We start from the raw sequence: 13,840 nt of genomic DNA, 5'->3' as shown, positions 1-13,840 counted from the left end.
AGAAGTCACACTCCCTACTCCTCACTCGTGGCTCAACCTTCCTCTTGCCTCAATGCCAACTCAGTCCAATGCAGAATCATCTTCCCAAGCTGCTGCCAAACCAGATCAGGTATCTCCTTATCACTCCGATATTGGTTCACCTATTTCTGTTATGCCTAATGTTTTTGATTCTGCTAATGACCATCAAGACTGTCCAGCAATCTCTCCAAGTAATAACCAATCAGATCAAGTTCATCACTCACCGACTCCATCTCAGAATCTATCTCATCAAGATGATGAACCTGACACTCCTCCATGACCTGCTGTTTCAACTCATCCCATGGTCACCCGTGGCAAGGCAGGCATTTTTAAGCCACGAGTGTTCACAGGACATTCCAAGTTCGATCTTGATCTTCATGAACCTCTATCTGTCCAAGATGCACTTCAACATGAGGGGTGGAATGCGGCTATGGACGATGAAATGTCAGCCTTCAAACGGAACAGAACATGGACTCTTGTTCCTCCCTCTCCATCATATAATGTAGTTGGCAACAAATGGGTATTTAAACACAAGTTCAACGCCGATGGCTCCTTTCAACGTTTTAAAGCTCGATTAGTGGCTAAAGGATTTCATCAACGTCCTGGGGTGGATTTTGGAGAGACATTCAGTCCCGTAATCAAAGCTTCCACAGTCCGCATTGTCCTCACTATAGCAGTTGCATTCAATTGGGAAATTCGCCAACTCGACATTAATAATGCATTCCTCAATGGTACACTTGATGAGGATGTTTATATGGTCCAACCCCAAGGCTTCGAAGACCCGACACTACCTCATCATGTCTGCAAGTTGCAAAAATCGATATACGGACTAAAACAAGCCCCAAGGGCGTGGTACGACAGACTCAAAACCACTCTGCTGCACTGGAAGTTCACAAACTCAAAGGCTGACTCATCCTTTTTCATGTTGAAGCACTCAAAATATGTTATCATGGTCCTTATATACGTCGATGATATCATCGTTACAGGAAGCTGCTCAAAGGAACTTCAAACATTTATCACTCAACTGGACAAAATTTTCTCTCTCAAAGATCTTGGAGCTTTACACTACTTTCTTGGCATAGAAGTTTTCAGAGACGATATAGGGTTATATTTATCTCAAAGAAAATATATCACAGAGCTTTTACAAAGAGTCAACATGTTAAATTCGAAGCTGTGTCCTACTCCAATGATAGCAAACAAACAACTCTCCATAAATGATGGGAAACCCATGACAGAACCCTCTCATTACAGAAGCATTATCGGAGCTTTACAGTATCTAAGTCACACTCGTCCAGACATATCCTTTGCAGTTAACAAACTTAGTCAGTTTCTGAAGTGCCCAACTGATACTCACTGGAATGCAACCAAACGAGTGTTGAGATACTTGAAAGGATCAATTCATCATGGTCTACACATTTCACCAAGTGACAGGCTGACACTCACAGGCTTCTCCGATGCGGATTGGGCATGTTGTCCCGATGACCGTAGATCCATTGCTGGTTATTGTGTATTTCTGGGAGACTCCCTAATCTCTTGGTCATCAAAGAAGCAAACGGTGGTAGCTCGCTCTAGTACGGAGTCAGAATATAGAGCTCTCGCACACTTGACAGCCGAACTAGCATGGATTCAAGAACTGTTAAAGGAAATGAATTTCAAATTGCCTGCCGTTCCAGTAATTTGGTGTGATAATATGAGTGCGAGTGCACTTGCAGCGAATCCCGTCTACCATGCACGGACAAAACACATCGAATTAGATGTGCACTTTGTTAGAGATAAAGTCTTGGAGAAACAGCTAGAAATTCGCTACATTCCTTCCCACGATCAGATAGCAGATTGCCTCACTAAAGGCTTGTCCCATTCACGATTTAAATTTCTCGTGGACAAGCTCAGAGTAATCGAATCAGCCCTTCGCTTGAGGGGTGGTGTCACGAGATAAATATGCAGGGGCCTTTTCAGTAATTGTCTTCCACTCTCCAATTCAATTGGAATGCAGCAGCACCAAAACGGATTCGCTTTCCAGCTGTCCCACCATTCTGTTAGCCTAGGGATATGTGTTATTACTTTTTGTAACTGTATTGATTCGCTTGTGTCTCCCTATGAGTGAGTACACTGTAATACCCTGTATATTCCTTTGTACCTATAAATGAATATCTTTGTCTCAGCTACATTTGAGCTGATTTCATAATCACTGTGTCCATAAAGAAATTTTACTACTGGGGGTACTGGTTGCTCTGCCTGGTCCGGACTTGTCTATGAAATAGGTAAAGTAGTAGAGAATGTCTCAATACTTATATAAATATATATATATATATATATAGATATGCAAATATTCATTAATACTTGTTTTATTGCTCCTTTCTTCTTTTTCATTTTTTTTTTCTTTGCGGGGGATATAGTTTTGATTTTGTTGAAATACAACCATTACTATCTTCTAAGTTCTTTGAAGAAACACATACATACCCTTGAGTTTTAAATTAAAAACAGTTACTTGTTCAGGGGACATAAAGATAAAGTTAAAAATATGAGTAATTATAATTCTAAAACATAATGTGATCTTCAAGGTCTATTGGCATTGTTGCTAGTTTATAACCCGTCGGTCAAAGAAATTAGATGGCAGCTTCTTTCTAGCTAGTAGGCCTACTAAGTCGAAAACAATTTGAAATTAGTGTTTATGCTTAACAAGAGTTGACTTATATCTCACATCTTTGGATAGTTGGACAAGTTCCCATTAATAATGGTTTTATTATTGGATGCATTTAGCTTATTCTTTATTAATTGAAACCAATGGGGCAACACAAATAGTTTGCCTTATAAATATGAAAATGTCTCCCTCTCTTATATAGAATATTCTATTATAAAAATTATATTAACTTTATAATAATTTATCTACTATAGTTGACTAAAAAAATTAATGACTACACCCTATAATTATCCAGATAACAATAATACAGGTAAGCTTTAAAAATAAAATCAGAATGTTGAGTTTAGTTTGAACGATGAGGGTTTGTTTCCTATTAATAAGTTTTTTTTATTTATTTAATTTTTTTATAACAGTTTAGCTTGGGCGGATTAATTACTATTTTGAAAATTATTTATTTTGGTAAAATAAATTAATTGTGTTACAGAAACTCCAAAACTACTAGTTAAAAGCTGTAGTTAGCCAAAATAATTAAAACGTGTCATATTTTGACGTTTGAAGCACTCCTGTCACATTACCTAAAATCTTATCTATTTTGACTTTCAAAATTTTCAATAGATAAATGCCCTGTATGCTTTGGCACAAATTAAATAAACATAATATTAAAACAAAAAATTAAAATTATTATAATATTATGATAAGTATTAAAACAATATTAATAAATATATAAAATAGAAAGGTTAATTGTAGCGAATTGTTTAAATTAAGTTAGGTAAAATAACTAAAATTAGATTTGAAAAAAGACTAGCAGCCTTCGAATTGCAACTAGATATCATAGTGCATCTTATTACTTATTAGAGGTGAGCAGATTATCTCATTATCTACGAAAATTGACCAATCCACATTGTACCATGTGGTGTAGTGCGGTTAATTTTCTTTGTGGTGCGGTTAAATGGAATGATTTTTCAAAAATCCATAATATTTGTACCGCACTACATATATATATATAGGACAATTTTTTTTTAGGGCTTTATTTAAGCGGGCTCTCAGTATTTCTCGACCCGTGAACAGTTTTCGACGCGAATTTTTTTTATGACCGTGTATATTGTAGCTATTTAGAGCATCCTGCAAATTTTCAGAAAATTTCGAATAGTTTACAGTACCGAAAGCTATGTTCAAATATGTTGTTTTCCACGCGCATAAAAAAAATTAGTCACGTGTGCAACAACATGTTTGAACCTAGTTTTCGGTACTGTAAATTATTCAGAATTTTCTGAAAATTTGCATGATGCACTAAATAGCTACAATATACACGGTCATAAAATAATTCGCACCGAAAACTATTCACAAGTCGAGAACACTGAGAGCCTCACCGGTAGGACTTAAAGTGAAGCCCCTATAGGAGAATTCCCCTATATATATATATATATATTTAAGGTTATTTAGGATTTTTACCCCTAAATTATGACCAATATATTATTTTGCTCCCTGATTTTTTTGAGCCATTAAAAATTGAAAAGATTAAGCCAAAAAACGGTTGCCTTGTATTGATGTTATATGTTTTATATATACAACCTACAAAAGAATCATTCAACGATTCATATCTTCTAAATTAAGAAACACTCCTAATATACATCAAATTTGTATCCCGATTGTATCCCACAAATCAATATTAGGATCCCAAAGATATCAACACCCCCGCTCAAGTTGGAGCATGCGAGTTCAAGATGCCCAACTTGCTAAGGAAAAAATCAAATTTTTTCTTGCCTAGAGCCTTTGTAAAGATATCTGCCAATTGAATCGTCGTTGGAGCATAGGAGGGATTAATCAATCCCTCTGTAATAACATCATGAACAAAATGACAATCAACTTCAATATGCTTTGTTCGTTCATGATAAACTGGATTCCGAGCAATATGTAAAGCTGATTGGCTATCACAAAACAATGGAATAGCTCTAGGATGGTGAACCCCTAAACTCAACAACACGCCTTTGAGCTACTTAAGTTCACAAGTGATGGCCGCCATAGAACGATATTTCGCCTTAGCCGAAGACTTGGAGACGGTGTGTTGCTTTTTCGTTTTCCATGAAATAGGTGATTGTCCAAGAAAGACGAGTCAACCTGTCAATGGCCAACGTGTGAGAGGACATGCAGCCCAGTCCGAATCGCACCACCCTTGCAACGATAAGTCATTGTCTGCTCGCAATAATATGCATTGACCTGGAGTGCCTTTTAAATATCTCACAACGTGGAGAGCTGCCTCCCAGTGCTCGCATCTAGGATCTTGCATAAATTGAGATAAAATATGAACCGAATAAGCCAAGTCAAGGCGCGTGACAGACAAGTATACAAGATGGCCTACAAGACACCGATACGATTCTGGATCAGACAACTTAGCACCTGTAGCGAGGCCGAGCTTATGATTCTACTCAATAGGAAAATCTTCCAGTTTGGCTCCTAAAAGGCTAGCCTCCGTAATGATGTCAAGAGTATACTTACGTTGACGCAGAAACAAACCAGGTGAACTGTGAGCGGCCTTGATACCAAGGAAGTACTTAAGTGTACCAAGATCTTTCATACGAAACCAATCACTCAAGTAGGCCTTAAAAGCTTGTAACATAGCGGAATTTTTGCCAGAAACAATCAAATCATCAACATACACCAACACATTAAACTGTAATCCACCCTTGGTGTAAGTAAACAAGGAATAATCAGAATAAGATTGAAGAAAAGCATACCCTTTCAAAGTCGTAACTGTTGGAAAAAGTTTATACAGGATCTTTATTTATTTTCATGTATATCTAATATTAAACAAATTAATACGAGATAGCCTAAAACATGTTTCTAAAATTGAATTCAAAGAGAAACAAAAATATAATACTTACAGTATATGCAGCGGAATTAAGAGTCATTCCTTCAGTTTCTCTAACTCTTGTATCCTTTCTGTCGCAGAGTATTATCAAGAAACTGAACCGATCTTCTATTTTCTTCACGATCTTCCAATGTATCCTTAGAACCACCTAGACTAGTGTGGGCAATTCTCAACACATGAGATAGATATAGAGAGAAGAAGAGAAAATAAGAAAGTGGCTTAGAAAAGGACTTGTGTTTAGAGAGAATATAAAACTATCAGAAAATCTGACTTATCAAAAACCCTTGTTTTGACTTCTCTATAAGCACTCCTTTTATAGACTCAATTAGGCCATTTAATTTAATTAAAAAATCAATAAAATAACAGCCATTTTGAAGCCCTAGGTCGAAATTATCATGGGCTATAGGCCCGTGAAATTTCTCATTTGATTATAAGCCCATTGGACTTAAAATCAAGGCCTGTATTATTTTCTATTGATTTAATTAATTAAATAATTATTTAAATCATTTATCAAATTAATTATTTATAATTTGAACCTTGATTTAAATTTATTTATTAATTTAGATACCAATTTATCTTAATTAATAAATCTGCCATAATTTCTCTTTTCTTCTCAAAATTACACAACTCTGTGAAACTATCCAAAATTGACCTGGTCAACTTTGATAATTCTAATTGATGATTAAATCAATTAATTGATACTATCTAGATGATTTTATCCAAGGTACAATGGGGACCATGGGCCTATGAAATCAAGCTCCAATAAGTTATCATAAATCTAACAAATAAATTTACTAACTTATTAATTCATCGTGACTCCACTATAGACTTGGAATTGCACTCTTGAATTCATAGAACGCTCTATAAAAAATATAGATACGCTATTAATTATCCATTGTTACAACCATAATTGTCACTCAATCCACTATAGACGGTCAGCAATGAGATAGGACTAAAATACTGTTTTACCCCTCATTGTATTTTATCCTTAAAACACTTAGTTCCTTGTAAATGATATTTCAGTAAACTAATTTAATTACTGAAATGAGATCTCTATCATTTAACACCTTGAACCAAACTAAAAGGAAACCATCGTTTCACTTCTTCATCAGAAGCTATAGATGTTCATATCTGTGATTAACACTCCCACTCAATTATACTACCGAGTTCCCAAGATGTAAGTATGGGCTAGTCCGTAGGGTAAGCTGGTAACGAACAAGTCAAAGAACTCAAATAATACAATCAGTTAGAATACTAACCACTCAGAATTGAGATTGAATTGACATATGGTCAACTATATGATATGACTAGAATAGATAATAACGGTATGTTTACTTATCTTATCAACTGTCAATATCGGTCCTGTCCGATGTAACAAAGACATCTGATCTTATCTACTTTGCTAATGTTCTGGAAAGAACATAACACTGTAATGTGTAAGTAGATCATATCGTAGATTGTCAAGTCAGTGTAAATCCGGTGCACTGACTAATCTTAGGACTAACTTATTTTGAACATATAATCATATTTATATTCCACTGTGATTACGTCACTATAAATAAGATTAGCTATATGCTCGGGATTTAATAGAAGTTTATATTAAACAAATAATCATGAAAATAAAACATGTGAGCAAAGTGATTGACCAAGTCAAAAAATGATTTCTATTCTTTTATTGATAATAAAATGAGATTACAAAGAATTTGGGTTTTAATTAGGGCATAAAACCCCAACAGTAACTAGCTTTGCAAACCAACAATGAGGTGCTTGTTTCAACCCATATAAAAAATTTCTAAGTCGACAAACCAAATTAGGATCCGAGCACTCGAACCCAGGGGGAAATTTCATGTAAACCTCCTCATCAAGATCACCATGAAGGAATGCATTGTGTACATCCATTTGGTGAACTTCCCAATTTTTTGAAGCGGCAATGGCAAGAAAAGCATGAATCGTTGCCATCTTTGCAACCAGAGCAAAAGTCTCATTGTAATCCAAACCTTCAATCTGATGATTACCAAAAACAACTATTCGAGCTTTTAATCGCTCAAGATCACCATTGGAGTGATATTTTCTTTTATAAATCCATTGGTTACCCAAAGCTCGTTTTCCAGGAGGAGGATGTTCGAGAGTCCAAGTGCCATTATCTTCCAATGCTTTGATCTCTTCTTGCATATCCTGCTTCCACCCTTCATCCTTCATGGCCTCTTTAAAAGACTCGGGTTCATCTCCAGCAATAATAACTGCAAGAAACTTTTGATATGTCGTAGAAAAGTTGTCATAATTTATATAATGTGCTATAGGAAAAGGAGTACTTGAGGTATGATGTGGAGGGGAAGTAGCAATGGTAGACGGACACTCTTTCAAAATATTGTGAGTGGCATAATCCCATAGAAGCACCGAAGGAATTTTAGTTCTCATGCCACGACCTAGAACTTCCTATGAACCATTGTCAACTAAATCAACAATAGCAGGGGTATTTCCATCAGAACTAGAGACCTCATCTGAAACAGGAGGAGTCATGTTTGTTGTGGTTTCGAATTCTTCTGGGTCTGCGTCCGCTGGACCAGCTGCAGTGGGATCAACCACAAGGAGCTCGGTAGTGATGGGCTCAGCACTAGTGGGCTTGGCAGTCGATTGGGCTGCAGTAGTGTCTTGGTTGTCAGGGACTTCATATTGAAATTCCGCAAAATCTGAATCAACATCCACATCCAACTCAAAACTATTGTGAGCCTCTGTATCACTAAAAGGAAAAGTATCTTCAAATTTTTTTACGTCTTGTGATACAAAAAACTCATTCTTGTCAAGATCATAAAGTCTCCAACCCTTCTTTCCAAACGGATACCCAACAAAGATACACTTGCGACAACGAATTTCAAATTTATCTCCCTTAGATTGTTGATTGTGAGCAAACCATAAGGAAACAAACACACGAATTGCATCATAAGACGGAGTGTGACCAAACAATTTTTTAAAGGGAGTTAAGTTATCAAGAACGGTAGATGGGGTTCTATTTATTAAGTGTGCGGCTATCAAAACACTCTCTCCCCAAAAGTAAATTAGCAAATTTGCTTGAAATCTTAAAGCACGTGCAACATTTAAGAGATATTTGTGTTTTCTCTCGACTCTTCCATTTTTTTGAGGAGTTCTGACACATGAAGTTTGAAATAAAATGCCAGAAGCAAAAAAATAATCAACCAAACAATTAAATTTCGTTCCGTTAGCACTCCGTATTTTTTTGATAGTTTGAGAAAATTGTCGTTCAACCATGGCAACAAATGATAAAAACATTCGAAAAACTTATGTTTTATCAATCATCAAATAAACCCACATAGCTCTAGAAAAATCATCCACAATGGTTAAAAAATATCGAGCACCACAAGAGGATTTATATGTATAAGAACCCCACAAATCAACATGAATTAATTAAAAAATGCAACTAGCTTTATTTTCACTCAAAGGAAATCTATCTCTAGGATGTTTGGCACGAAAACACCCTTCACATGCTTTATTCAAACTACCCCTAAAATTATGAATAGGAGGAAGCAATTTTACTACTTTCTCAGAAGGATGCCCCATTCTATTATGCCAAAGTGCCAAAGAAGAGGCCTCTCCATCAACTGTGACTGCTTGAATTAAGCTCGGTTCCTTGAAGTAGTAGAGTCCATCATGCTTGCTTCCTGTTCCAATCAGCTCCCTCGTTTTGTCATGTATAGCACACCTATAAGAGTTAAATATGACAACACTGTTCAAATTGTCACACAATTGCGACACATCAAGTAAGTTGCAATTTAATTGAAGGACATAAAGAACATGTTGAAGAGTTATAGTAGCCGACAATCTTACTAAACCCTCCTTGGTTGCTACAACATTTTCGCCGTCAGGAAGGCCGACGGGACACAATATATTTTTCACATCAAATAAGAGAGATATATTGTCAGTTATATGATTGGATGCACCGGTGTCAATAATCCACAAATTACCATTAAACTTACCACTCAAACGATCACTAGAAACATTCATATTACCAAACACACTTGCAAGTGCCTTCCATTGATCCGCGAAAAACACTTGAGAAGAGGGTGCGCCAAGAGTTTCAGCGGCTCCTGCATTAGCACGAATGCCGCTGCCCCCCTCGACCACGGCTAGCCGAAACTAAGGAAGATGATGATTTCCCTCGGTCTGCCCCACCATCATTCTTCGTACTATCCTCCCACCAATCAGGATATCCGATTTTCTCGAAGCAGGTGGTCACTTCATGACCGGTTTTCTTACAGTGGGTGCAAGAAAGATGCGATTTATTAGGCTTCTCGGATCTGCCCCGTCCTCGCCCAACGAGACGAACAGCGAAACCGACTGCTTCCGGATTTTCATCAGGTACATTCGATGCCGTTCGAACACGTTCATCTTGAATCGCTAATTGGTAAGCACGATTAAGAGAAGGCAACAGATCTTGAGCAAGAATACTCGATCGTAATCGACCGTAACACTCGCTGTATAATCCCATCAAAAATTGGTGAAGCATATCTTTTTTACGGCGAATATCATGGTCTCGCCCAGCGGTACATCGTGTACAACAAGAGCAAGTAATCAAAGGTTCGTGGGTATACAGTTCTTCCCACAAAGCGATCAGTTTTCCGTAATAGGTGGCAATCGTCATAGTTTTAGTTTTTCAGAATTTGTTGACCATTAACAAGAGCAAATCTCTCTCTAAGAGTTTCCCACAAACGTTTCCCATCTTTGTATTTTGAGAGAGTACCTTTTACCTCGGGAGAAATGGTGTTCATAATCCATAAACGAGCATAGCATGAATAGTAATCCAATCAGCCTGCGTGCAAGGAGGCTCCGGTGAGGTGATTGTGCCATCAAGAAAACCAAATTTATGTCGCGCTTGAAGAGTGGTTTCGATTTCGCCTGCCCAATCGTCATAATTCTCCTTGGTAAAGGGGGCAGGAGTGATGAAGTCACCAGGACGATGTTGAGGACCAATGAAAAAAGAGGAATTTATTTCGATTTTATTGATTTTAGGTTGTGGTGGTTGCGGTGGCATTTCGTTGCCGGTCGTTGTTATGGTCTGTGACAATGGCATGTCATCGTCGGCCAGTGTTGTGGATCAACGTGACTCTGGTACCATGAAAAGATTAAGCTAAAAAAGGGTTGCCTTGTGTTGATGTTATACATTGTATATATTCAACCAACGAAAGAATCATTCGACGATTTATATCTTCTAAATTAGGAAACACTCCTAATATACATCAAATTTGTATCCCAATTGTATTCCACAAATCAATATTAGGATCTCAAAGATATCGTAACAAAAATTACTCCCAAACTACTTACAGTGTTGTAAAGTGTGATTTCTGTTAAGTTTTATCATATGTAGCTAATAAATTGTTGACTTGTCACTGCAACGTCGGCGCCATGTGTATAATTTAAAATTAAAAATATTTGAAAAACTCAAAAAAAAATTATTTTTTCTTTTAAATTCTTAAAAGAATAATTTTTTTGAATAAATTCTTAAAAGATTAATTGAATAAAATTTTCAAATATTAAAAAAAATCTGAAAATGATCTTTTTTTTTTAACAAAACTTAAACTAATATTATTTAAGCTTTATTAATTCCATCATTATTAAAAATAAACAATTTAATTTTATCAAACAAAAAAATTAGAAGATGTTCAGATTTTTTTTTTAATATATGAAAATTGTATTGAACTAATCTTGTAAGAATTGAATTTTTGAATTATATTTAATTTTAATATTTTATAAGAAATATATATTTTAATTGTAAATTATTTTTATTTTAAATTATACACATGGTGCTGATGTGGCAATGACAAATCAGCAATATGTTAGCCACATAGGATAAAACTTAATAGAAGTCCCACTTTAAAATACTGTGAATAGTTCGGGGGTAATTTTTAACGGCTCGAAAAAATCAGGGTGCACAATAATATATTGGTAATAGTTCGCGGGAAAAAAATCATAAATATCCTATATTGAATAATTTTTTTTTATATTATATATATATATATATTAAAAAAATTATAATAAAAAATGAATAAACTGATTTTATACAATACACGCACAGAAAGTGTAGTAAACCTAAACTAAACCTGACACATTTTTCTTTCTTTTTACTCATATCTCGCTAGTCCAAGTTCATCACAGTAAAAGTGATGTATTGTTGTAGACTAATTGTTGTTGGTTGATCTTGTAATTTTTTTTTTTTTTTTTACTTTGAATGAGTTTTTATATATTTATATATATTAGCTTAAAACAACGCATAATGCACTTTTGTTGGATTTTAAAGTTGTAAAAAATGTCAACAATTTTAATAAAATTGTTTTATTGTTTTTTTCAAATATATATATATATAATAGAATAAATTATAATTCTATAAAATATATAAATATTTATATCAATAATCTCTACATATATGACATATAAACACAATATTAACATAAATATATATTTACATGGCTACATGTCATATATATAAAATACAATAATATTTAAAAAGAAATTATTAATAGAATAAAATAAGAATAGAAAAAATCATAGTATAGACAGTAGTATATATGCGTAAAATATTTTTAGTTTCTAATATATCTCGCAATTTCCTTTGGTGAATTTGATGAAGAAAAAACGCCACAATCACTTGATTAAAAAAGTAAATTATAACACAAATTTATAAGATACAAAAAATAATATGTATGTTTTTATTATTTTAAATAAATATGATTTAATTTTTTAAATTATTATAAAATATCTCAAAAATATACTATTTTAATTAGTTAATTAATTTATTTTTGTTTAAGTTTATGTTTGTTCTAGTTTTTGAATTTGACAGTGATAACAAAATATTATATATTATATGTTTAATATAATATTAAGTTTAATTAAATTTTATTTAAGTTATAAAATGTATGATTTTATTATTTTTAAATAATTATCATTATAAAATGTCTCAAAAATATCATATTTTAATTTTTTTAATTAATTAATTATATAATTTTATTTAAGTTTAAATTATGTTTACAATTTAACATTAAATATAAAAATATTCTGTTAAAATTAATAAAAAAAAATAAAAACTTGTTAAAACTAAAAATTCTCATTATTTACACATTTTTTTTTATATAAAAGAGATATATATAAATATATATATATATATTTTAGTTGGTCGGTTGTTACTCATGTTTGTTAATTTAACAAGATTTGATTACGACTTTGTTATATTGGAAATTTAACATTTTTTAAATATATAAATTAATGATTACCGCACCATTTCGCACGGCACATAGGTGTGGTGTGGCTTGTGATTAATGTAAATAAAATTAACCATGTATTTAAGATTTTCACTTAACCACAAACACTTTGTGGGTTGGTAAATTTTTTTACCTTTTCACCGCTTACCACACTAGGCTGCCCCTATAATACTTATTAGACTATAGTCGAAGAATAAAAGCCATTTTTCTCTAATATATAGCTGACTTATATTTTAGCCAATTATAACACAAGAATTGCATTTAGAGCGTGGAAAAATTAAAGCTAAAATAATTAAGGGACAACGAGCAAAATAGGCCCAAAACACTTATTATTTAGATAAATGTCTTAGTTTTAAAAAAATAAATAAATAGCCAAATACAATAAATTAGTATAGCAAAATTCCACATTTATCCTTTTTTTTTTAACCTCTTTAGTCTTAGGTAAACTATAATATTCACTTGGGGCTTGGTGCAAAATGATAATTTGGGTAATCAATAATATAAAAGAGTCATTTTTCTACAATTTTAAAATTGAGTATATTAGCTTCTTCATGTCATTATTTTGTGTCATTTACTATAATTTCTCAATAAGTAAAACGTTAACTAATGATTGGAAAGTTTAGCTTAATTTATTTAGTTGCTAATTTTAACTTTTACACAGTAACTTTGGAGTTATTAATGTTTGATAAAGAAAAGAAGAAGATAGAAAATATGTTTAAAGATTATAATGCTCCATGCTGAAATGAAGTACTGACACTGATAAATCAACAAGTTGTTTTACAAAATAATTGTATATGTAGTTTGAGTATAAAACTAAGAACTCTCAAAAAAGTTTTTACGTAATTCAGCATAACAAAAATGGCCAACATCAACGAGACAATATTAGTTATCAATATACCTTAAAATATAAATTTTGTAGCTTTTTGCATGCTACAGTGTTCGTTCCTTTATACATTGGTTTATTACTTATTTATAGTGAATAAAAAATGGATGACTAATCACTCATTATTTCATCTTTGATTCCAGAATTAATAAGTATTAATT

The 13,840-nt window shown here is 33.5% G+C and overlaps 1 protein-coding gene across 1 annotated transcript in view; it reads left to right on the top strand.

Moving 5' to 3' along the window:
* LOC133806231 (serine carboxypeptidase-like 13) overlaps window positions 1–13,840 on the top strand; it is a 35,126-nt gene that overhangs the window by 3,196 nt on the left and 18,090 nt on the right. Inside the window, exon 3 of the mRNA XM_062244355.1 lies at window positions 2,230–2,279. Coding sequence (XP_062100339.1) covers window positions 2,230–2,279 — 50 coding nt within the window. The remainder of the gene's footprint in view (window positions 1–2,229; window positions 2,280–13,840) is intronic.

This window comes from Humulus lupulus, chromosome X (genome assembly GCF_963169125.1).
Source record: "Humulus lupulus chromosome X, drHumLupu1.1, whole genome shotgun sequence".
In the NCBI taxonomy this organism is placed as follows: domain Eukaryota; kingdom Viridiplantae; phylum Streptophyta; class Magnoliopsida; order Rosales; family Cannabaceae; genus Humulus; species Humulus lupulus.
This window is presented reverse-complemented; position numbering and strand designations above follow the sequence as displayed.